We start from the raw sequence: 24,501 nt of genomic DNA, 5'->3' as shown, positions 1-24,501 counted from the left end.
AAATCATAACGGATTTTTGCAAAACTTGGTACAGAAAGTATTTTGGAGTGATTGAATGTAAATACAAAAATAAAAGTCAAATTTTTTAAATTCAAAATGGCGTACTTTCCTAAAACTTATTTTTAAAAATGATCAAATTTGCTAACCCTGAAACCCCCCGAGTAACAATTTTCGAGCGAATCCAATGAATTTTTTAATTCTCGTCCGCCATTTTGAATTTTGAAAAACTGACTTCAAATTGGTAATTAGCGACCCCAAAAACCGTAGAATACCAAATTTTATTAAGATCCTGAAAAACTTTTTTCAACAAACCATTTGGCAAAAAAATTGAAACACTCCTTCGAGAGAACAGAGATTAAGTTTCTGCTTATTAATTACTAACGAGGATACGTATAGAAAGAAAAACTTTTTTCTATGTACTTTTATAATGTTAAAATAATAGTGTAATCAAATAAAAACAATTTTGTGTGGCTTTGATGTAAAAAAAAATTATTAAAAATACCGTTCGGATTTACCCCAGTTTTCCAATTTTCTTGGGTAAATACGAACGGTCTGATATTATTAATAAAATTTTACAGAAGGCAAAAATCAAATATAGTTTCTGTTCTAGTATTCATAACAAACAATTATAAATAATAAAATGAATTTTTAGCTTCTTTTTCTTCAAATACGAGACAAAATACTGAAAGAGTGTCATCTTTGATTTTCAATCTTTTTTGCAATACTTGTTATCTTTGTTTATGCTGTTGCTAATTAACAAACAAAAAATGGGATAATACTTAGAATCTCTTCAAGAGGATCTGAGGTAAAAATTCTCATATCGAACTTATTTTTAAAAATTTTAATTAAGCTGAAATAATTAGCGTTCGGATTTACCCCGACTGACCCTAGGTCATCAATTTTCATAGGTTTCAGTTTTTTTCGAGAAATCAATATTTCAACTTAGGATATTACACGTGAAATATTATTATTAGATGTATTCCACGCCAAATTCGAAGTTCATCTGCAATATTGCATCTCCGATATTTTTTCTTTTAGAACTAATTGAAACTAGCTTTCACCATTTTTTTTTCAAATTTTTTAGGTAGTCATTTTCGATATGTGAATATTTCAAAATTTCAGAATTTTAATGACTTTAAATGAATATATAAAGAATAAGAACATATCAATATTTTTATGATAAAAATAAAGGAAATTATGATTTTTTAACCCCTTGGCTGTCGACAAGATTTCCACTACTTGGACCAAAAGTGTGTTGAAAAACATTTTAACAGATATTCATAAAACTTGGTATACTAAAATTTTTAGGGTTGCTGATTACGAATCTGATATTAGTTGTTCAAAATTAAAAATGGTGGATCCAATAAGGTGGATTAAAATTATTAAAAATGTGCGGATTCGATTAACAGTGCTTACTCGGGGATTTTTGGGGTCGCTAATTGCGAATTTGAATACGGATTTTCAATATTATAAATGTCAGCTTCAATATAATAGAAACAAGTTGTAAATTCAGATGTTCATAACATGAACATTTTGCTTCCTCTTTACGATCAGCAAAAAATTTTGCTTCCTCGTGGAGAAAGCAAAATTTTATTGCCAAAATGTGAATTTTTGATTTTTTAACTTTCAATAATTCTTTAAATTTACCTCATATGTGTACTTTACATATACCGATCGATTTGTCTGGACGTAAGGAATACGATTTTATTATATATAACCTTAATTTTTTCTATTTAAAAATGTTTTCGATTAAAAAGAAATTTTTGAAAAAAAGACGATAAAATTTTTTTTTTGGGGTATTTTTCAAAATTCTGTGGTCAGATTTGAGATATTAATATGATAAATGAGCCTACCAAATTTTGTCTAAATCCATTAAAACCTGTTAAAGTTATCTTCTAAACAAAAAAGGGATCCACACACACACTTACATATATCCGGACAATTGATCAGGATCTCATATAACATGTTTCTATAAAGAAAAAAATTTGTTTCCGCCACTTTGAAAAGTTTTATAAACGACAGGACTACAAAGCTTCCTCCACGAGGAAGCAAAATGGATCAAAATTGGCCGAATTCAAAATTCGCCATATTGGATTCGACATTTTGAATGTCAGACTCAAAAAATTCATAACTTTTTTGTTTTAGTCTCTATTGAAAAATATTTGAGGAAAAAAGTGTTTCATTTGAGGAGTCTTTTTTGGAAAAAATATAAAAACAAATTTTTTGGAATTTTTTTTGAAATTTTTTTTTTAATCTTAGGCTTCATTTTGACCTTTTGAAAAAGTGTACAAAATTTTAGACCGATTCATTAAGATTTATTCGAGTAATCAAGAAAACAAAATATCAAACAAGAGACGAAAGACAAGACTAAAGGCTTTAGACTTTTTCTTCACCCTCTATAAATATTCAATTTATTATTATTATCTTTAATAAATTGAAAAAAAATCATAACTTTTTTCTTTAAGTCTCAATCGAAAAATGTTACAGGAAAAAAGTTTCTCATTTCGGGAGTATTTTATGGGAAAAATATATATAAAATAAATTTTTTTTCAAAATTCAATGGTGGTCGCGAAGTAATAAAACACATAATGGCCCGAGAGAATGGGTTGTTTCTGTGACAGCTGATGACAGATACAGCGAAATGAAGCGAAATTAACAAAATTATTATTTTTAAATTTAAGATGGGTGTATTTATTTTACAGGTATATATGTAAATATTCTTTGCAGTTTTTTTTGTAAAATTTTTAATAGGTAGATTGAGCTAATTTTTTTGATTTTTTACAGTGCAGTGTAAAAAAATAACATATAACCTAAAAAATTAGACCACTTCATTAATAATAATAAATTAAAATATGTACTCACTTTTGTAAGAAGAAATACGTTCTGCAACTTTTTTTCCACAGCATTCACATATATACTAAAACCATTTTTACTTAAATGTTTATATTTAAATGATATAATATTAATAATGATGAAAACAGACGTTGCTTGAGTGTGTCAGTGGTCCAGTAAACAGCGCCAATTCGAGCAAGTGGCCGCTGAATCAACTATGATATAATACATTATTTTACTAATTATTGCTTTATTTTTATAATTTTTACGTTAAGTTATAGTAAATGAGAAGAACAGCCCTATGCTTTGCACCCTCCTTTATCAAGTCTTGTATATTTTAACCCCAAATCATTATTTATTTCAGAGAAAGTTGGAAACAACAAAAAAACGTCCTTTGCCCACATAGCCTTAAGGCCAGGTCCAAGTGAGGCAGCGCCATTTACATTGAAACTAAAATTTTTGAAAATTTCCAACAGCCTTTTCTTAAAAACAAGAAGATAAAATGCTTTTTCCTTTATGGATAATTGATTATTGGCAAGAAATACACCAGCTAAAACTTTTTTTAAGTTAAATTAATAATGAAAAAAATTTCATGTCAATAAATTAAATATGAGCACTTTTTTACAAAAACTGTAACAGTACTTTCTCAGAAATTACAATCAAAAATGAAATTTCCATTTGGAAAATTAATAAACGCTAAAAAATACACCAGCTAAGATTTACCAATCACGAAAATAACAAAAAAAAAGTTTTTTAACATAACATATTTTACTAATTATGACAGCCATTTGGTAGTAGGTTATATATGTCACCAGATGTTTCGCGATTTTGCCAAAAGGAGGAGATTGGCGCTGTTGCTAACCACCTGAAATACATAATCTACCAAAGGGCTGTCACAATCAGTAAAACAGTGTCCATATGTTAAATATGTAATAAAATTTTTTGTTGTTATTTTCGTGATTGGTGAATCTTAGCTGGTGTATTGTTTAAACGTTTATTAATTTTCCAAATGGAAATTGTACTGTTACAGTTTTTATGAAAAAACTGCTCATATTTAATTTATCGACATGAAAATTTGTTCATCATTTTGACCCAAAAAAAAGTTTTAGCTGGTGTATTTCTTGCTAATAATCAATTATTCATAAAGAAAAACGCATTTTACCTTCTTGTTTTCGAGAAAAGACTGTTGAAAATTTTCCAAAATTATAGTTTTAATGTAGATGGCGCTGTCTCACTTGGACCTGGCCTTAAGGGTATGTGGGCGAAGAACGTTTTATGTGATTTGAAACTTTTTCTGAAATAAAAAATGATTTCGGATTAAAATTTTAGAAAAATGATTTTGTTTGGTACAAGAAATCTCGCTATTCTTCTCATTTACTATATAACTTAACGCGAAAATAATAAAAATAAAGCAATAAATAGTAAAATAATGTATTTAATCGTAGTTCCTTCAGTGGCCACTTGCTCGAATTGGCGCTGTTTACTGGAGCACTGACACACTGAAACAACGTCTGTGTATGCGCCGCCATCTTTGTTTTCATTTTCGTTTAAAAATCTCACTTTTTAAACTTCATTTTTTAATAATTAAACTCAAAATTATGTATTTTTCGGAGAACAACAAGATTCCTTGTACCCTAATCTATCATCCCTCAAAATTTTAGACAAAAATCTTTTCTCATTTTTGAGTGAAATTTATACTACCAAAACACATTTTCCCATACTAGGTCACGTGGGAGGTGCCCACATACCCTTAAGGGTATGTCCAACATGTGAAATGTAAACAAACATGAAATGTAAACAAACCATGCACATTTTTTCGCAGTTCTCATTTGCGTAGAAAATAAAAATTTGTCGTTTTCTTTATGAAAATGGTAAATTAATGTATTAAAGTTGGTTACTATACTTTATTTAACTAATTATATGAAAAAATAAGTACAATTATAATGAAATGAAAAGTGCACTGAATTAGCAATTTTTTCAAGGTTTCGAAAAAAAACCATTTGAGTATATCTGAGGCACGGACGTTGAGCGCCTAGGTGGGAGAAGAATGTTGAGCCATTGGACGGTCACATCTTGGAAAGGGTAAAATTCTGAAATTTTACCCCTTCTCTCACTTTCTCCCACCTAGGTCCTCAACGTCCGTGCCTCAGATATACTCGAATGCCTAAATTTTTCGTAACCTTGAAAAAATTCATATTTCAGTGTACTTTTTATTTCATTATAATTATACTTATTTGTTCACATAATTAGTTCAATAAAGTATAGTTACCTAGTCTAATATTTAAATTTACCATTTTCACAAAGAAAACGAAAAATTTTTATTTTCTACCCAAATGAGAAGTGCGAAAAAAATGAGAAAATTGCTAATTCAGTGAACTTTTCATTTTATTATAATTATACTTATTTGTTCAGAAAAGTTGTTAAAAGAAGTATAGTAACCTAATACAATATATCAATTTACCATTTTCACAAAGAAAGTTACAAATTTTTATTTTCTATTCAAATGAGAACTGCGAAAAAACTGTTCAAAATCTAAACAAATCATACCCATTTTTTCGCAGTTCTCATTTGAATAGAAAATAAAAATTTGTAACTTTCTTTGTGAAAATGGTAAATTGATATATTGTATTAGGTTACTATACTTCTTTTAACAACTTTTCTGAACAAATAAGTATAATTATAATAAAATTAAAAGTACACTAAATTAGCAATTTTCTCATTTTTTTCGCACTTCTCATTTGGGTAGAAAATAAAAATTTTTCGTTTTCTTTGTGAAAATGGTAAATTTATATATTAGACTAGGTAACTATACTTTATTGAACTAATTATGTGAACAAATAAGTATAATTATAATGAAATAAAAAGTACACTGAAATATGAATTTTTTCAAGGTTACGAAAAATTTAAGCATTCGAGTATATCTGAGGCACGGACGTTGAGGACCTAGGTGGGAGAAAGTGAGAGAAGGGGTAAAATTTCAGAATTTTACCCTTTCCAAGATGTGACCGTCCAATGGCTCAACATTCTTCTCCCACCTAGGCGCTCAACGTCCGTGCCTCAGATATACTCAAATGGTTTTTTTTTCGAAACCTTGAAAAAATTGCTAATTCAGTGCACTTTTCATTTCATTATAATTGTACTTATTTTTTCATATAATTAGTTAAATAAAGTATAGTAACCAACTTTAATACATTAATTTACCATTTTCATAAAGAAAACGACAAATTTTTATTTTCTACGCAAATGAGAACTGCGAAAAAATGTGCATGGTTTGTTTACATTTCATGTTTGTTTACATTTCACATGTTGGACATACCCTTAATCAAATGAATTTTATTCTTTTATCGGAACGAACCAAATTATATTATTTAAAACTGTCAACGATATGTTGGAATGGTGTGCCCTCATATAAAAAAAAATAAATTAAAGCACTGTAATAAAACCTAAAATATTTATTGTCATTTATATACAATATAGATACAAGATTTTTTTTTCTTAATTTACAATAAAGGTTCAACATTCGTTGAACTTGAGTTTCTTTTTACATTTATAAATTTACAGAGGTAAAAATTCGTCGAGTCTGTTGTTAAAAAATCTCATTAGTTTAGTTTATCGTTTGATTCATAGAAAAGATATTATTACTATCCGAGGCCTCATCAGCTGAAAATGCTGGATTTGTTCTGAAATGCAATTTATAATTTATTTATTCACTTTCTTCAAGTGTAACCCTTTTAACACCTTTAAACAAAATGCCCACTGATGATTATTTTGTTGCTTTTTTTTTTTAATCAAAATGAAGAAAAAAAACTCGCAGTTAGTACAATGTCCATATATATATATATAATATATAGGAAAAAGCAATGCTTGTGTTAAATTAGTGACACAAGTTTCACTTGTTCAATATCTCCGTGAAAATTCTCTTGATAAATCTTCACCTCTTTAGAAGTCCCATACTGTCTTTGTCAAAGAAAAACATGCAAGAGGAAAAACCATATTGTTAATCACTTTTAGAAAATGACATCAATTTTTTTTTTTTTTTTTGTTAACCAAAAAAAATACACACACACACACTCAAGGCAGCACACGAAGCTCTGATTTTTAAAAACTAATTATTAGCTATTTTCCTAAATAAAAATTTTTAATTCGATTTTGCTTTTTTCTATTTTCATTGCTTATAAGCTAATTTTATGATGAGATTTATGAAATTTCATACTTCGAGCAGAATCTCATTGTTACAATTAAATTTTAATTTTCCATATAATTTTTTTTAACCAAAAAATTAAAATCTATATTGCTTTTTAAGGTTATAAAATCGAATATTTTTAAATGTTTAATTAATTGACTGTAGAATTCTTATATTAAGATTAGTTATATCAACGAACAAATGAAAATTTTTATTTTTCACATTCCTAACTTTGTTTTTAAACAATAATAGAAATTTAGAAAAGAAAAAATTTTACAAAAATAAGAAATTTTACTGAACAAAAAATGAGGGATTTTTTAAATTTCTAAAAAAAAAAAAAATGAGATCTGCTTGGAATATAAAGCTCATATAGGTCCTGAGGTCCACGCACCTGACACATACCTTTGCAGCGCAGCAGTCACGGGAGCATGTATCATATATGGCACGTCAGACAGACATCACAAAACTCGCGAATTTTATTTCTCGATTCATATTATGCTAATTTGCTTTCTATTTATGATATTATAATGTATAGAATTAATTTCTTTGGGCACTTTCGCTTTTTCGTATTGATGCTAATTGCTTAGGCGTCCAAGGAAAGATCCGAACTGTTGACGAAGCTATGGATAGAAGGAAAAGAGTTATGAGATGATAAAAGTTTCAAGAAAATGAAAATATTTGTTTTCTTTGTTTTTTTTTCTCTTTTTTGCGAATGGAGCTATTTTTTTTTAAGTTTTAAGGTTATGTGATTATTATCATTTCACACATGTAAATGTTCTTCGTAAGTTTTCTCGCAAAATATTTGATAGATTGAGCTAAAATTTTGAATATAAAAAATGGGGCGCATTATTCCCCAAATTTCAATTTCATAATTTTCAAGACATCGAAATGTCATTTCACATAATTTTTATATTGCGAAATACCATTTAACATAATTTTTATTTTTTCGAATAATCATTTATTCTAATTTTTAAATAATAGAATTATCTATTGACATAATATTTATTTTGCCGAAAACTTCTTTAGCATAAACTTCATTCTTCCGAATGGTTATTTGTCAAAATCAAGAAGACTTCTTCTTGGTCACAATTATTAATTCTCCGAATGCTTATACATAACCTAAAATTCATTCATACTAATCGTTATTTAATATAATTTGCATGTTTTTGAGATGTTATTTCACATAATTTTTATATTTCGAAATAACGTTTAACATAATTTTTATTTTTTCGAATAATCATTTATTCTAATTTTTAAATAATCAAATTGCCTTTAAACATAATTTTTATTTTGACGAATGACCATTGGTTAGCAGTTTTAAATGTTCGAATTTTAATTATATCTAGATTTTTCATCTAATCACATTTACATTTAGTAGAATTTTTATTGTTTGGAAATATTATTTTACATAAATTTCAATTTTCTAAACTTTATTTGTTATAATTGTTATTTTTCTAAAATCCACATAACCTAAAATTCACTGACACTATTTGCTATTTTACATAATTGACAAAACACAGAAAATTCAAATGTCCTAAATTTTGTTTTGCCGATATATAATTTTTCATAATCTCTATTTCTTATAATAGTCACTGTACATAAGTTCCCTTTTTCGAATTTTCAATTATGATCCAAACAACAGACATTTCATTTCATCTAAAATATCACGTCTTAGTTTTTAAACAGTTGTTTCCCAACTATGTGTTTTATATATTTTGATTAAAATTGTCGGTAAAGAAAATAAAGATTTTCTTTTGTTTATGTAGAATCTAATCTACTTTACCGATAATTTTAATTAAAAAATATAAAACACATAGATGGGAAACAACTGCTTAAAAACTAAGACGTGATATTTTAGGTGAAATAAAATTTCTGTTGATTGGATGATATGTTATTTGAAAATTCGAAAATGGGAACTTATGTACAGTAATATTATTATAAGAAATAGAGATTATGAAAAATTATATATCGGCAAAACAAAATTTAGGACATTTAAATTTTCTGTATTTTGTGAATTATGTCAAATAGCAAATAGTGTCAGTGAATTTTAGGTTATGTGGATTTTAGAAAAATAACAATTATAATATAACAAATAAAGTTTAGAAAATTGAAATTTATGTAAAATAATATTTCGAAGCAATAAAAATTCTACTAAATGGAAATGTGATTAGATGAAAAATCTAGATAATTGAAATTCGAACATTTAAAACTGCTAACCAATGGTCATTCGTCAAAATAAAAATTATGTTAAACGATATTTCAAAATATCAAAAATTATGCGAAATGACATTTCGATAATAAGAATTTTGATGTCTTGAAAATTATGAAATTGAAATTTAGGGAATAATCATGCGCCCAAGAAAATATTAGTATATGACGCTCCACGAAAAAAGGGACCTTACGTCAAATTTATTATAGGTTATATTTAGTGACAACTTTTTGATAAAAAATTTCTTTCTAAAGTAAGATCAAAATTACTTTTTTATTGAATTTTTTTAAAATATAATAGAGACCTAAACATAAATTTTTTTTTTCTTCTGAGTTGATTTTATCTGAGTATTTTTATATTTCAAAAATCACAAACATAACCTATAATTTTTTTGACGTAAGCTCCCTTCTCTCGTTGAGCGTCACATATACTTGACAACGAATCCTTTTACTATTTTTGAGCTCTTCATAAAATGTTACCTCAATCTACTAAGTATTTTATAACATCTGCGGAGAATATTTACATGTGAAAGCAAAAAAAAAAAAAAATCACATGACCTTAAAAAATTTCACTGAATTTTACAGAAAATCAAAATTTCTAATAAAAATTTTTTGTGCAATTAAAATTTTTATTTTATTTAGGAAAAATTTTTTTAAAAAAATTATCAACTAGTTAATTAACTTTTATATGTAATTAATAAATATGTAATTTAAATAAAGATATTCTTATTTTATAAAAATCACGGTGAAAATTCATAAAGTTTAAATTTATTTATTTAAAAAAAAAATATTCAGAAAGAACTCCATTTACGACATAGTAAGAAATATAGAAAAATGAATGTATAAAATTGAATACAAAGAAAAAAAGAAAGTTATGAAAAAATTACATCGTTTATTAATCACAAAAGAAATAGAATTTTTTTTTTTTTAATTATCTATGAAATTCTAGTCTAGAAATTACAAAAGAAACGAATCTAATTGACTATAAAAATAACAGTGACACTTAAAACTCGTGCAAAAAATACAGAATACTAAAACAAACTACTATTAGAAGCAAAAAAAAATTCAGTTAATAACTAAAAATAACGAATTACATGCAACGAAATTTAATATTTTCAATTAGAACAAAGACTTTTTCTAAAACAATTTTTTTTTTTTTTTAATAGACAGGAAATGAAATATAGGAGGAATAAAGGTTTTGATTTATTAATTTAAAAGACGAAATAATCTCACGATATGATGAAAAATAAAAAAAAGATGATTTTCCATGTATAGAAATTTATGAAAAGTGCAACAGTGACTCATGAAAATTGATAATGACATAAGATTTATTCATTTTTTTTTTCAACAAAAAAAAACAGTGATTCTTTTCATGCCATCTTAAATAATCATGCAGTTATTAACATATAATAGCAACAGTGTAAAATGTCAATGGAAGAGATCAAAATTATTATCAACGTATAATATTAAAAAACATGGTCGCAATTTTTTTTTTTTTTTTTTTTTTTTTTTTGGTTCCAATATAAACTATACGTCATTCTTCTTCTTTTTCTTCATATGAAATTTTCCATATACAAATTTTCTATTAATTAAATATCCATTTTACTAAATTACAATATTTGAACGGATATTATTATATATCTTAAATATTCATTAATAACAAAATTTTCCTAACTTGATTTTTTTTCAATACAATAATGTTGAAAATTAAAATTAGAAGAAAGTGTAATAAATTAAATTTTAAACAAATGAAACTTTATCAAAAAATTAATTACAAAATATTAATTAAAAAAAAAAAAAAAAATTAACCTATTACACTTTGTTACTAATTTTTGTTTATTTTCTAAAAATTTGATATTACAAATTAATATAAACATTACTTTTCCAAAATTTTAGATTTTTTTTGAAGAAAAAAGTGTCTTTTACTTGTCTAAAAAGAATCTTATCACTAAATGTATAATAATTATCTTATATATTACTTATTATGTTTTAATAAAACAATGATTAGTCACAAAGACGTTAGAATTTTTTTTTTAAAAGTTAATCATTTATAAAAATAAATAAAAATATATATATACAGAACAATAAAAATAATTTTCAATGTTAATTTTTTCTTTTAGTGTTCTGTACAAATTTTTTATTATATATAATTGAGTATTTTTGTTTTTGTCATTAAAAACAAAAAAATGTTTCTTAAAAATAAAAAGTTAATAGTGTTAGTATGGTATTTAAAAATAATAAACCAGTCTGTTGTTTGATTGCATTCAATCGTTAATTATATCATTTGGTAAAATTTAAAAAAAAGTGCCTTAATATATACTGGAAAGTATATTAAAAAAAAAGAAAATAAAAATTAAAAAAAATTTGACAAAACATTTTTAACATAAAGAAACACTTAAGCAAAAGTCAAATTGTCTTGACCTTCACGAGTATTTTGCACAATTAAGCTAACACAAATAAAGAAAATTCTCCAATTAGCATCTTTAATCACCAAACAAAAATAAAAAAGCAAAGAAAGCACTTTTTTTTTTATTACTAATCCTATTAAAGTAAAAGGACTTACTGATAATAGTTAAAAAATTCAAATTTAATTTATAAAAATTAAATCTGAATTGTTTTTTAAAATACAAATAAAAATTTTGTAAATTGCATAAAAAAACAATTTTTTAAATTAATAATTTCTTCAAACTCTAATGTAAAAAAAAAGTAATTTTAAACTTTAAACAGTTTAAAAAAATGGAAACATTAATTTTTTCACTTTAGCAAGTCCTATTACTTCTAATGTTTTAAATACTAAAACTACAGTCAATTTTAGACTTCACTGAATATTAAAATTAACTGAATAATTTTTCTACTAGACAAATAAAAAGTGTAAAAATTGTGTAAAATTACAATCATTATAATAATAATAATAATTAGAAATAGTAAAACTAGAAAAACGATCTCTCGCTATTGCACTACATTTAAAATAATAATAATAAATACTAAATTTTCTAAAATAATTGGTAAAATTCACTGCATTTTGATTTATGTTAAAAAAAAAAATTCTATAAAAAAATATAATAATAATTCTGACTTTTTTTTTTTCATTTCCTATGAAATCTTACCTCGAATAAACGGCAGGATTTGACAATCCAAATGTATTTTCTACTGGACCGCCAATATATTTGACGACAAACTATGAAAAAAGAAAAAAAAAATACATATTTAACTATAAGAAAAAATTTAAAATAAAAATTATTAAAATTAATAATTATTATTAAAATATAATTTTTCAAAAAATAATAATTAATTATAAAAATAAATATATATTTTTGGTAAAATTATTTTTGCATTAATCTTCGACAATTATCTTCTAGAGAATTTAAATTCTCTCTATAAACAATTAACTTAAATTCTTATAATGAATTAATTATAATATTTAAAATAGAAAATAAATTAAAATTTGAAAATACGAACCCAATGATTGCCAAGAGACGTTGCTCCCATACTCACGGCCATATGTATTATTAAATACGCACAAAACATCAAATATAAAATTGAAAAAACAGAAAAAGCTAAAATAACTGCCCAATGATGTGACAATTTTTCATCAACAGTATTGATTACAAAATAAATATTTATTGATATTACTGTGACAGATAATAATGTCGCAACAATTTTATTTCCTCTGAAAAAAATGATAATATCTTTATTAATAAAATAATAATAATAATAAAGTAATAATGAAAATAATAATAGTAGTAAAAATAATATCACTAAATAAAAAAATATGATTTAAGTAAAACAACTAAATTTTCATATTTCAACATATCTAAAAATTATTAATTTTAAAGTTAAAAAAAAAATTCAATTGCTTTAAATTTTAAAGTAAAAGAAAAAATTTATTTTTACCACTGACATTTTAATTCATCGAAATCAACATTTGTTGACAATTTTTTTTTTGAAATTATTTAAAATCTAAAGTTATTTGCAAAAAAAAAAATTATTTTCCATCATTTTAGAATATTTTTTTTTTGAAAAAAAAATTGCTCAACAATTGAATGTTTAGAATCGTAAAAAAAAGGTTTTAAAAAATTCAGGCCTTAGATCGACTTTAATGCGTAAAAAAAAGTCGAAAAAGTACATTATTTTTATTTTAATGAAATTTAATTTGTTTTTTTCTTCTTTTTTTAATAATTTAAATAATTAAATTGCAGAAGATTTTGAATTAGAAATAAATTTTCTACAAATTTAAACTGCTGTAGTGTTTTTTTTTCTTCTTTTTAATTTCTGACAACTATTATTCAATTTTAGAGTTTTTGTTTGAAACTTTTCTAAAGTAATTGAATTTTTAAAGAAATATAAAAATTATTAAAAATAATTGAATTTTGAAAGAGTTATATAGTTGAAATTTTTAAAAATAATTGAATTTCAAAACGATTATGTTAAATTTTAGACAATAATTAAATTTTACAGAATTGAAAATAATTTTAGATAATTTTTTTTTTTTTTTATAAAAGAAGTTCAACTTTTATTACAAAAAAAAAAATTTACAGTTCTAGTAGAAAATTTTATTAACTTATAAAATTTTTTATTTACGTTTGTAATAATTTTAAATTCTCAACAAAAAAAAAAACCATAAATTTCGTTAAATTGAAATTTGATTTATCTCTGGCACTTTCATTATATATAAAATGAAAATGAATTAATAAAAAAAAAGATAACTTACAGTCCATTTTTAAAATCTCCCATAATATGAGCACTACTGGTGAATGCGATAGTTGGTAATGTGGCAAATGGTAATTGTAAACTCATAACCGCATTAAGCATATCATTCATTCCAGTGAGTTTTTCAATATCCGCATAGAATGCAAGTAAAAATGTTGGGATAATTGCAATTGAACGGGTAAATAAAACACGTTTCCAACGTGCCCATTGAAGATTCAGAAAACCTTCCATTGCAAATTGACCAGCATAAGTTCCAGTCATTGTCGATGATTGTCCAGCGGCTAAAATACCAATTGCCCAAATTACCATTGCCGCAAAACCAAATTGACATCCAAGATATATTCCTCCACTATACAAATCAGCATCGTCTAATTTTTCAGTTCTATTCTAAAATAATTAAAAAAAATTCCATTTACAAATTATTATTATTATTATTATTAATGTATAATTATAATAATTATTATTATATTACTCACTTTATATGTGTCAATTCCTATAGTAAAATTATTCTTTTCGCAGATTTCATACTGAAAAAAAAAATTATTTTATTATTTAAAAATAAAAAATATCAGTAAATATAAAATTATTTTCAATCAAATAAAATAAATTTTTAAGACTTAATCTTTTGTAAAAGTATTTACTCACTATTTCACTGCCAGTTTTATTAAATAATCCATATGCAAAGACACCCACGACAAAGACATTTATTATAAACGAGATAAACAATGCGATTGCAGCTTCTATAAAATAATACAAATTTGCTTCTTTTACTTTTTCTGGACGTCTACGATCAATGTCTCGCGACTGAAAAAGAAAATCCATTCTTGTAATACATATAAATATGGTCCATTAAAAAAAATTACGTTTCCATATTTCTCAAATAAAAAAAAATTAAAGTCGAATTTTTTTTTTATTTCTTTAATAAAAAAATACAAAATTTTTCTAATATTTAAAATATAATTTTTAATAATGTCAAAAAAAAATTGAAAATTTGGAAATGAACGATAAAAAAAGAAAAAAAAACTCATTTGTATCCATTGAAAAAATCATCTACAACAAATGATTAAAATTTTTTTTGTTTTAATAAATTTTTAAATCGATTAATCAAAATTTTGATTGATTTTTTTTTTTTTTTAAATTCTTTAACACAATTATTTTCAAAAACTCACTTTAACGAGTGCACTGTGCAAATATAAATTATGTGGCATAATAACTGCGCCAACAACTCCGACCGCTTTTAGCAAAACATCACTATTGTAACCCTCAAAAGAAGGGATAAACATTCCTTTTACAATTTCTAATTGAGGAGGTGCCGACACAATGTACTGAAAGAAAAATAAAATTATCAGTTATAATTGAAAAAAAAAAATACAAAAAAGTGACTTTTTATTCCAATTAAAAAAAAAAAAATCGAAAAAATTATCTAAATATTTATCAATTAAAAATATAGAAGGGAAAAAATTTTTCATCGTTAAAAATAAATACCTAATAAAATAATATAAAATATAAATATATAAAAAATAATTCGAAATAAAAAATTATTAAATATTAATAATAATTATTTACCTCATAACCAAATGTAACAGCCATTACTGTTATAAGAAAACCAAAAAACAATTCCAATTTTCTCAAACCGTATTTATCCAAAAATAAGAATGTAAAAGTATCAACAATAGTAATAAGAACACCTGCATATAATGGTATTCTGAAAATAAAAATCAAATTAATGTTTTATATGTACTTTAGAAAGAAAAAAAAAGAAAACTTAATTAGCGCATTAAAGAAAAAATTATTTCCACAAATAATTACCATTTAATAGCTTCCGTTCTTTAAAAATCGTCTCCTCTCTTTCTTTTATTCAAAAATAAAAATTATTCTTTTATCTACATTTCCTACACGCGATAATTATATATTTTACAAGGCAGTTAAATAATAATTTCCTCTGAACACCTCAACATCATCAATGAAATTACAGTGACATACATTATTAATTTGATAAGTTGGTAAATTCATTAGTTTTTTTTTCCTCAATATTAATCATTAAACATTCAGTGTTATAAGAATTTTAAAGAAAACTATTTAGAAAATTATTTTTATAGAAATCGTTTCTTATTTTTGTTAAAATTTATATTTAGTTACAAAAAAAGAAAAAAAAAATGAAGAAAAAAGAAAAAAAAAAAAACATAATATACAAAGAAAAGAATGATTATGAATAATTTACCTTTTATTTGATAAAAGAAAAAGTGCAATTGCTGTGCCAATAACTTCCTGCATATCGCTTCCAATTATAGCGATTTCTATCATTAGCCATAATATAAGTCGAGGTACTTTTTTATATTGTCTAAAACACATTTCGGCCAAATGTAGTCCAGAAACAACTCCTAATCGGGCACTCAACCTTTGCATTACGAGGCCCAAAACTGTTGCACTAAGAAGAATCCATAATAACTGAAATTTTCATTAAAATTTCATTCATATTTTTCATTAAAAAATGTCGGGAGCAAAAACATTAATTAAATTCTTATGTATCCAGTTATTATTTTTTAATCAAAAAATTAGAATCAACACTTTATTTATTCTTCAGTTGTATATTATTCGAAAAGGAAAAAAACACTCCTTTTTTCAACCAAAAAAAAAGAAAAAAATGTGTTTTTTTTAACCTATTAAAAATGTTTTTTTTACCCTATTTATCAAGTAAATTTTCTTTGATTTTAATTTTTCAAAAAACTGAAAATTTTTTTTAAAACCATTATTAATGTACAAGAAGAATATATTTTAAGAAACCATAATAAAATTATTAATTAAATTATTAAATTATGATTAAATTGAAGCTAATTAAAAGTTGAAAAAAATTGAAAATATAAATAATAATTATCAAGATGTATTATTATATGATATAATTATTATATCATATTATGATTATATAATCAGAATATTTTTAAATTTATCTTTAGATTGTATTTTTTAATTTTCTCGGTCAAGAAAAATAATTGTTTTTTTTTTTTTTAATAGAATTTTTCAAGCAGGAAAACCGTTTAGAAACATAAATAAAAATGATTAAAATTCGAAAAAATCCCCGTTACATTCTTTTTTTTTATTTTTAATTTTATTTTCGTCTGCAATAACTTTTCCTCATAGTGAATAATCTTCCTGGAAGTGTTGTAGAATTTTAATCTACGTTGAGCTATCAATATTCACATAAAAAGATTAATGTGTCCCGACTATAAAAATTTTTTCATACGCGCATTTTCCTTTTGGGAATCACAAATTTTTATAAACGCACATTTTTAACAATTATATAAATACTTTTCATTACAATAATTTAAATTATAATGCAAACAAAAAGAAATAAATAATTAATTTTTTTTTTTGAAATTAAAAGAAAATTCTCTAGCACTATTTTAATTAATTACTAATAAAAAATATAAATTATTTCAAATTACTTGTAATTTTTCGATACAGTAATAAAAAATAATTTTGTCATTTTTTATAAATAATAAATTATTTACATCGAGAATATGATGAAAAAATTATTTTATAATATATTATTTATTTAGTTATGTATTACAAAAATAATGATTTATTGAGTTAATTTATTTTTATTTATATTTTTATCATATAATTTTTTTTAATCTTTTTATTTTTAACTAAAAAAAAACTCTTGTGAACAATGTAATAAATACAAAAAAGTAGTTTAAAAAGAAAATGAAAAATAAATAAATAAATAATTGTCAGTGATATAAATTACAAATATAATTCATTGAATAATTGATAGTTTGATAAATCTACATAATTTAAGACTAATGATTACAAACATAACAGTTACTTACGTCGGTGAAGTTCACAACGTTTATGATTAACGATTGAAAAGAGAAAATATTTTTCTATCAAAATTATTTATTTATTTATCCAAAAAAATTTTTTTGCAACTTTTCTTGATCAATAATTTTTTGAAAAAAAAAATTGTAGGCAAAAAAAATTAGTTATTATTTTTTGAGTGAAAAATATTTTTTTTTTTCAATCGTTGATTATAAACGTTGCAAACTTCATCAACGTAGTTACTTTTATAATTTCACATTGATTGAATGAAAGAAAATTTAATATTAATATTAAAATTAAATTAAATTAAAAATTAAAAAATTCAGAAAATACCTTATATTGTGCTACTTTTCCAGATTGTAAATCAGACTCTATATTTCCAGGGTCCAAATATGCGATGGACATTAAAAATCCTGGACCCGTGAATGCCCATAATGTTCTAAAGCTAAAACCACTCTGAAAATAAATATTAATTTACAAAAAAAAAAAATTCAGTAATTCTAATATTATAAAATAGTAAACTAATACCTCCATGAAGTTAGCGTCGAAAATTATTTTTCATAGGACCAAAAATATCAAAAAAATTTTTAAAAAGGTTTTGGCTTCACATACTTAATGCCTTGAGAAGTATTTTTCAAGGTATTATTTGAATTGAAAAATTAAAAAAAAATTAATTTGAAATTTTTGATTCTGAAAAAATAATTTTCGACGCTGAGCGTCGAAGCCAACTTCAGGGAGGTAAACTAATAATTTCTTTTAATTATTAAAATTATTATATAATAATTCCTTACAATAATGAGAATTCAGTTTAGAACTAAAACCATTATTTTTCATTTCATTTATTTATATAAATCAAATTTACAAACTAATTTTAAAAAATTCTTTTTTTATAAATAAAATAATATTTATTAAAATATTATATTCTACATTTTCTAGAATGAAAAAAAAATAAACAATGTAAAATAAAAATTAATTACTTACGCTATTTCTCTCCGGAATTCTTATTTTTTCATTTGCAAAATAAGTTTGACCATTATTGGGCGAGAGTGATGTATTTTCACCAGCTCTTGATTTTTTTTGTATTTCGGGCACCACTCCAGTTACTGTTGGTAAATCATTCAAAACAGAATTTCCTTCCATGTTAATTAAAAACACTCGTCTAAAAAAAAAAAAAAAAAAGAAATTTAATTTACCTATACCATCAAATTAATGAATTTTCACATAAAATTTTACAACGCTGAAGTTTATGATTAACGATTAAAAAAAAATTAATACATATTTTTCACGCGCGGAAAATAAGAAAATTTTTTTAATAACTTTCTTTCAAAAATTTATTAATCAAAAATAAAATAATTCCCAATTAAAAATTATGCATAAAAAAATATTTTTATTGTTAAATCATAAAACATTGTGAACTTCATTATAATGTAAAATTTTAATTACATTCAAAATAAAAATTTAATATAATTCACATTTTATATGAAATAGAAAAATCATAAAATATGTATATACAATTTATATTTATTTAGTATAATTTTGCAAAACAAAAAAAAAAAAAAAGTTTATTCCATTATGTAAACCCGCATTGTTCTTTTTAATCAAACTCTGCGTGTTTCATTTTCAATTTATATATATGGTATTGTGTGAATAATACATCTATATGTAACTAAATTCGAATTATTCTGACATCAGCGTTGGACTTCCCGCGTAATTACACAATCACTATCTATTTCGTAAAGTATATATAAAAAAAAACTATTTTTCCGAAAGTTTGCAATTTCTTAGTAAATAATAATAATAATAATAATCATTAGAAGACAGTGAAATTGCTTCTTCTTTGAAATTATTTCATCATAAAAATACTATAAAAATTTTCTATACAAGAATTGATTTTAAAAAATAGTAGATTAAAAATATTAAATTTTTGCCATTATTTTATTAACTTATTAATTAATTTATATAATTAATGATTTTTAATGAAATTGAAAAAAAAAATAAATTTCGAATCAATATATATAATTTATTATTAAATTTATTTTCAAAATTACAAAAAAAAAAATTATTGTAAAATGAAATTATGTAAAATTTCATTAATACTTATTGAAATTATAAATTAAAAAAAAAAAATACTATTAATTATTATAAATAATTATAAACATAATTGTAAATGATGTAATAAATTTAATATTGAAATTTATAATAAAAATTTGTTTTGATTTTTAAATTGAAAAATATTTAATTTTGCCATTAACTAATAATAATATTTTATCACTTACAGCGAGTGTATATATTGGAAAAATTGAACTGATTTTCATGAATCGAGGATTTGTGAAGAATTAAAATATTACCACCAGCCTTTTTATATATAAGTAAAGAACAAGATTAAATGATATATAATTATTTTTTCATAATGTGAGAAAAAAAGGGAAGAGGAACTTTACTGTCCACTATAACATATTTACTCCCCCCCCCCTACCCTTTCTTTAACTCTCTCAATTTCGAATTAACACATCTCTGTGGTCAGAATAAATGACTAATGAGACCAATTTTGCAAATCGACCAAATTATTTCCTTATAAATACAATTTTAAAACACATTGATCAATAATAAATTGCTTTGGATCTCAAATGGCTTATGTGGATTTTTTTTTTCTTTTTTTTTTAATTCTTTAAAATCAATAATAACATTATTGATGTCTATACAACGTTTATGATCAACGATTAGGAAACAAATTTTTTTTTTAAAAACGGAAAGTTGTAAAAAATTTTTATCTAAAAATATTTTTTAAAATAATTTTTTTCATCAATAAACGAATTGAAAGAAATATTATTGAAACGAAATTTCATAAAATTATTCATTCAAAAAAAAAATATATTTCTTTTAAAAATAATAAATAATTATTATTCGAATAAAAAAATGATTAAAAATTAAATTTTGCAAAAAAAATTTGCATATTCTCACAAAATTATAAAACTGTTATTTTTAAAATTCATATGGATTAAATATTAAAAGTATGTTTGAACGACTGTCACATACATAATGATAATTTCAAAAATCAATCAAATTGAAGTTCATCAAGGAAAATTGAAAAAAAAAATAATAATAATTTATCTTTCTTGTAGTTCAAGGATAAAAGTTATTATATTTTTCTCTGTATATGTGTACAAAAAGACACATATATATAAACTTCTGAATCAGTTCAATGAAAATCATCACGTACCCACCTATCTAAGAGATTAATTAATTAAAAGATAAGATAAATTTAACGTGAGAAAAAAATTCATTTCAATGAATCTCTTTCTTTCATAAATACAAAAAAAAAATTTATAAAATTGCAACGAGAGAAAAGAAAATATTAAAAAATTCAAAATTGATTGTTTTTGTAAAAAAAAAAAAAAACAATTATCTCAAATTCCGTATTTATAATATTTATTTAAAATTTTTTTACTTCCCAGAATTTTTCTTTTCGATTTATGAAATCAATATCCGATTATTTTTATTTGATCTTTATATCAATTATCAATATTCCATATCACGGAAGATTAAATTGTCAGGTATATACAAACAGAATGTTATATATAAAGTATTAAACAAATTCAAAAATAATTATAGTTCCACGTTTTGATTTCTCAATCTGTATATAAAAAAAAAAGTTGAAAATTATTTTATTTTTCAATATTACAAAATTTCAATAATGCAAAAAAAAAAGTTGAAGATTATTTACAAAAATTTTAAATATTTATAAAAAAATAATAATATATATTATAAAATCTAAAACATTAAAAAAAATAATTAATATAAGAATAACTAAATTAACTTTTAAATTATGTACACTAAATACCAACTATCTAAAATTAATGTTAAGTAAAAAAATATTGCGTTAATTATAATGTAAATTGTGTAACACATAATTTAGAAGGTCATAAAATTACAACTTTATCTTTTTTAAAAAAATTTAAAGTACTTATGCGACCTTCAAAATTTTTTTTCTTTTTTTTAATTTATTGAGACGTGAATGTGACAAAAACACAAACGAAAATAAATTAAAATGAGAAATCTAAAAAAAAATTTTTTTCATTACGAGTAAAATGTAAAAAATCTTTTTTTCGATAGACAGAAAAATTATTTGACAAATTCAATTTAGTTGAAAAAAAAATTATTTTTTTTTATATTAAAATAAGTATATTTCTGCACAAAAATGATTCATCAATTATTAAGATTTGATATCAAGAGAAAAGTGACAATTTAAGAATATGACATTACAAAAGAAAGCACGTGGTTAGCTGCTGATAAAAAAAACGATCGTTTATTTCATTGAAACAATGTCCGTTGACTTTCTTTCTTTTATAAAGAGAGAAAAAAAACATAATTTTCCCAAAACTGACTATCATAAATAATAATAGTAAATGTAGACACAAAAAAGTACACGCAATTATACATTTATAGGTTATTTTCACTATTCACCCTTGAACTATATCTTACTTTGATAACGTTTCTTTTGCATTACTCAAATTGAATCCAAATATTAAATATTGAATAGCAATATTAAAATTACAATTAAAAAAAAAAGAAAATGAATATTAATTGCATTGATTTAATTAACAAATATATAACCTCATTTTTTAGAATATATCTTTGAATTGTTAGATTCATAAATGAAAATTATTACATTACCTTTTGTTGAATTAAAAAAAAATCAATTTGTCTTCTACAATAAAACTATTAAAAAATAAAATTATGCACAATAAACAAAAGACATTCACGAGTTAAACATGAAAACACACTTAAAACTCATTGATATATTCATATATTAACAATCACACTGACTGAAAGAAAACAATGCACTTTTTTCTTATCCATATGCGTGTCAAAATATTTAATTCTCAAATCTACACGGTTTTTAACAGTTTCCTTCACTTGGATAAGATGTTCACTTAAACACACATTCTCACATATAACAGATTTACTTGCATCCGTTGCATATTATCATCTTTTTTATCTTTGTTAATATAACCAACACAAAGCTCCACGTTACGCGTAAAAAAAAAACTGCGGATGTAAATGTATCTTTCACCTGCGCATTACATTCTGCGCATGATGAATTCCACGCATGCGTTTAAATTATCTAGATAATTTTTACAAAAGGTATTTTCAAAAAAAAAACATTCATTTTTGTTGTTCTTTTTTTTTTAGAAAATATTCAGGCTTTGATTTTCAATTTATTAAGTAAACATTAACTGCATAAGAATATAATTGTATAAAAAACTATTTAAAAAAAATTTTTTTTTTAATTTTCTCTTCTTCAATATATATACTTTTGAAAGTTTTACCAATTGTACCAACATAATAATAAAAAAAAAATGTGTGTTGTTCGGTAAAATAATGAAAAATTTAAATTTTTGGACAATATTTATTTTAATTATTTAATAATTATTAATACTAAATTCGGAGGTACACATAACATTGAACTAAAATTCAAATTGAATTCGTTCACAGCTTAAAAGTTTATTTGTACAAAATATTGGTCATTTGAGGAAAGCAAAGAGACATTTGCATTTTTATTGTATTACGAAAAACTTACAATACTAATTTCGTTCGTGAAAAAGTGAGGCTACTATACAAACTTCGTTTAAAAGTCTTTTTTTTTTATTATAAATTATCATTCTAGATATATAATTTATAAATTAAAATTACAACTCTCATAATATTAATCAATTTAATGGAATGTAAAATTTATTATAGTAAATTATTGTAATTCAAAATTAAAAAAAAAAAAATGTAATGTTACCAGATATACACTAGTGCTTAAAAAATTGTATTTTATAGGGTTTTTTCAATTATACGTGTCTGTATAACTGGTTGCATTTTTTAAAAGTAAAAAAATAACCAAAAAAAAAAAGATTATAAAATAATAATTGAAAATAGTCACAAAAGGTAATGAGAAATTGTTTTTAAACAGAGCTGTAATTTACTTTTAAAGAATGTTATGTAAAAATAACAAACAAACAAAAAAAAACAAAAAAAAAAAAAAAAAAAAAAAAAAAAAAACTTTAAAAATGCTAAAAAGTACATAAATTTTTTCTTGTTTAATACATCGAGTAAAAACTTAACATTAACATTACTATTTAAATAAAATATCGTCTAAACACATTTTTTTATAATAATATAAATTATTGAATCAACTAAGTTTTAGAAATTACACGATATATTTTAATAAAAAATTAATCATTCATGAAAAAGTATTTCTCACTCGCAAAATTTTTTTTAATATAATATTAATTTCTCATTAATAGGATAAATTTATTAATTTGTAAATTATTTATATTAATTTATACAAATTAAAAAAAAAATTCTTTTTTATCTTCAAATTGATTGAATATTATTATCCGCCAGCGGATCGTTTATTAAATTCATCAATTAATAAAAATTTTCTAATTATAAATAATTGTTTCATTAATTCGAAATTTTTTTTTTACGAAAAAAAATTTTTTATTTCTTGTTTATTTATATTTCAAACATTTTCATTTCTGTCTATTTTTTTTTAAACATTTCGAATGATTAAATTAATGAAATAACTATATTATTAAAAATAAACTTAATTTTATATAGACATAATTATATAATACTTAATTATAATAATTTGTATGATTTATAATAAATGTAAAATATTTAATATAGTATAACACGTATAATACAATATTATAATGAATATATAAATTATAATAACAGAAATTTTCTAAAATTATTAA

General features: G+C 22.6%; 2 protein-coding genes across 9 annotated transcripts in view; both read right to left on the bottom strand.

Moving 5' to 3' along the window:
• Positions 1 to 2,921, bottom strand: part of LOC127289387 (uncharacterized) — a 30,583-nt gene extending 27,662 nt beyond the window's left edge. Inside the window, exon 1 of the mRNA XM_051317305.1 lies at positions 2,863 to 2,921. Within this exon, the coding sequence (XP_051173262.1) occupies positions 2,863 to 2,906 (44 nt within the window). The 5' untranslated portion in view covers positions 2,907 to 2,921. The remainder of the gene's footprint in view (positions 1 to 2,862) is intronic.
• A 3,348-nt stretch (positions 2,922 to 6,269) lies between these two features.
• LOC127289382 (protein Malvolio) lies at positions 6,270 to 22,815 on the bottom strand. 8 transcript variants are annotated; one of them, XR_007844158.1, is made up of 13 exons: positions 22,427 to 22,815; positions 18,734 to 18,911; positions 18,086 to 18,208; positions 16,155 to 16,381; positions 15,500 to 15,638; positions 15,103 to 15,258; positions 14,579 to 14,737; positions 14,410 to 14,460; positions 13,935 to 14,320; positions 12,683 to 12,893; positions 12,331 to 12,401; positions 7,407 to 7,635; positions 6,270 to 6,785 (listed from the first exon to the last, which is right to left on the bottom strand). XR_007844158.1 is itself a non-coding variant. In XM_051317294.1 (12 exons), the coding sequence occupies exons 2-12, from the start codon at positions 18,890 to 18,892 to the stop codon at positions 6,702 to 6,704; spliced, it is 1,770 nt and encodes a 589-aa protein (XP_051173251.1). In that variant the 5' UTR covers positions 18,893 to 18,911; positions 22,427 to 22,815; the 3' UTR covers positions 6,270 to 6,701. The 8 variants fall into 8 exon arrangements, 3 of the variants coding, with proteins under 3 accessions (XP_051173251.1, XP_051173253.1, XP_051173252.1); XR_007844160.1 differs by having other exon boundaries at positions 6,270 to 6,512; XR_007844159.1 differs by having other exon boundaries at positions 6,270 to 6,789; positions 7,418 to 7,635.
• Between the last annotated feature and the right edge of the window lie 1,686 nt (positions 22,816 to 24,501).

Source organism: Leptopilina boulardi, unplaced genomic scaffold (genome assembly GCF_019393585.1).
Source record: "Leptopilina boulardi isolate dan_hultmark-lab unplaced genomic scaffold, ZJU_Lbou_2.1 LbouV2_408, whole genome shotgun sequence".
In the NCBI taxonomy this organism is placed as follows: domain Eukaryota; kingdom Metazoa; phylum Arthropoda; class Insecta; order Hymenoptera; family Figitidae; genus Leptopilina; species Leptopilina boulardi.
This window is presented reverse-complemented; position numbering and strand designations above follow the sequence as displayed.

Excerpts from the sequence above, each read along its gene's own strand:
- LOC127289382 (XM_051317294.1), bottom strand. The coding sequence starts at position 18,892 with ATGGAAGGAAATTCTGTTTTGAATGATTTACCAACAGTAACTGGAGTG. Across the intron at positions 12,894-13,934 it reads GGAGATTTTAAAAATGGACT|AGGAAATAAAATTGTTGCGA; the intron begins GTAAGTTATCTT and ends CATTTTTTTCAG. Across the intron at positions 12,402-12,682 it reads CGTCTCTTGGCAATCATTGG|TTTGTCGTCAAATATATTGG; the intron begins GTTCGTATTTTC and ends CTTTTTTCATAG.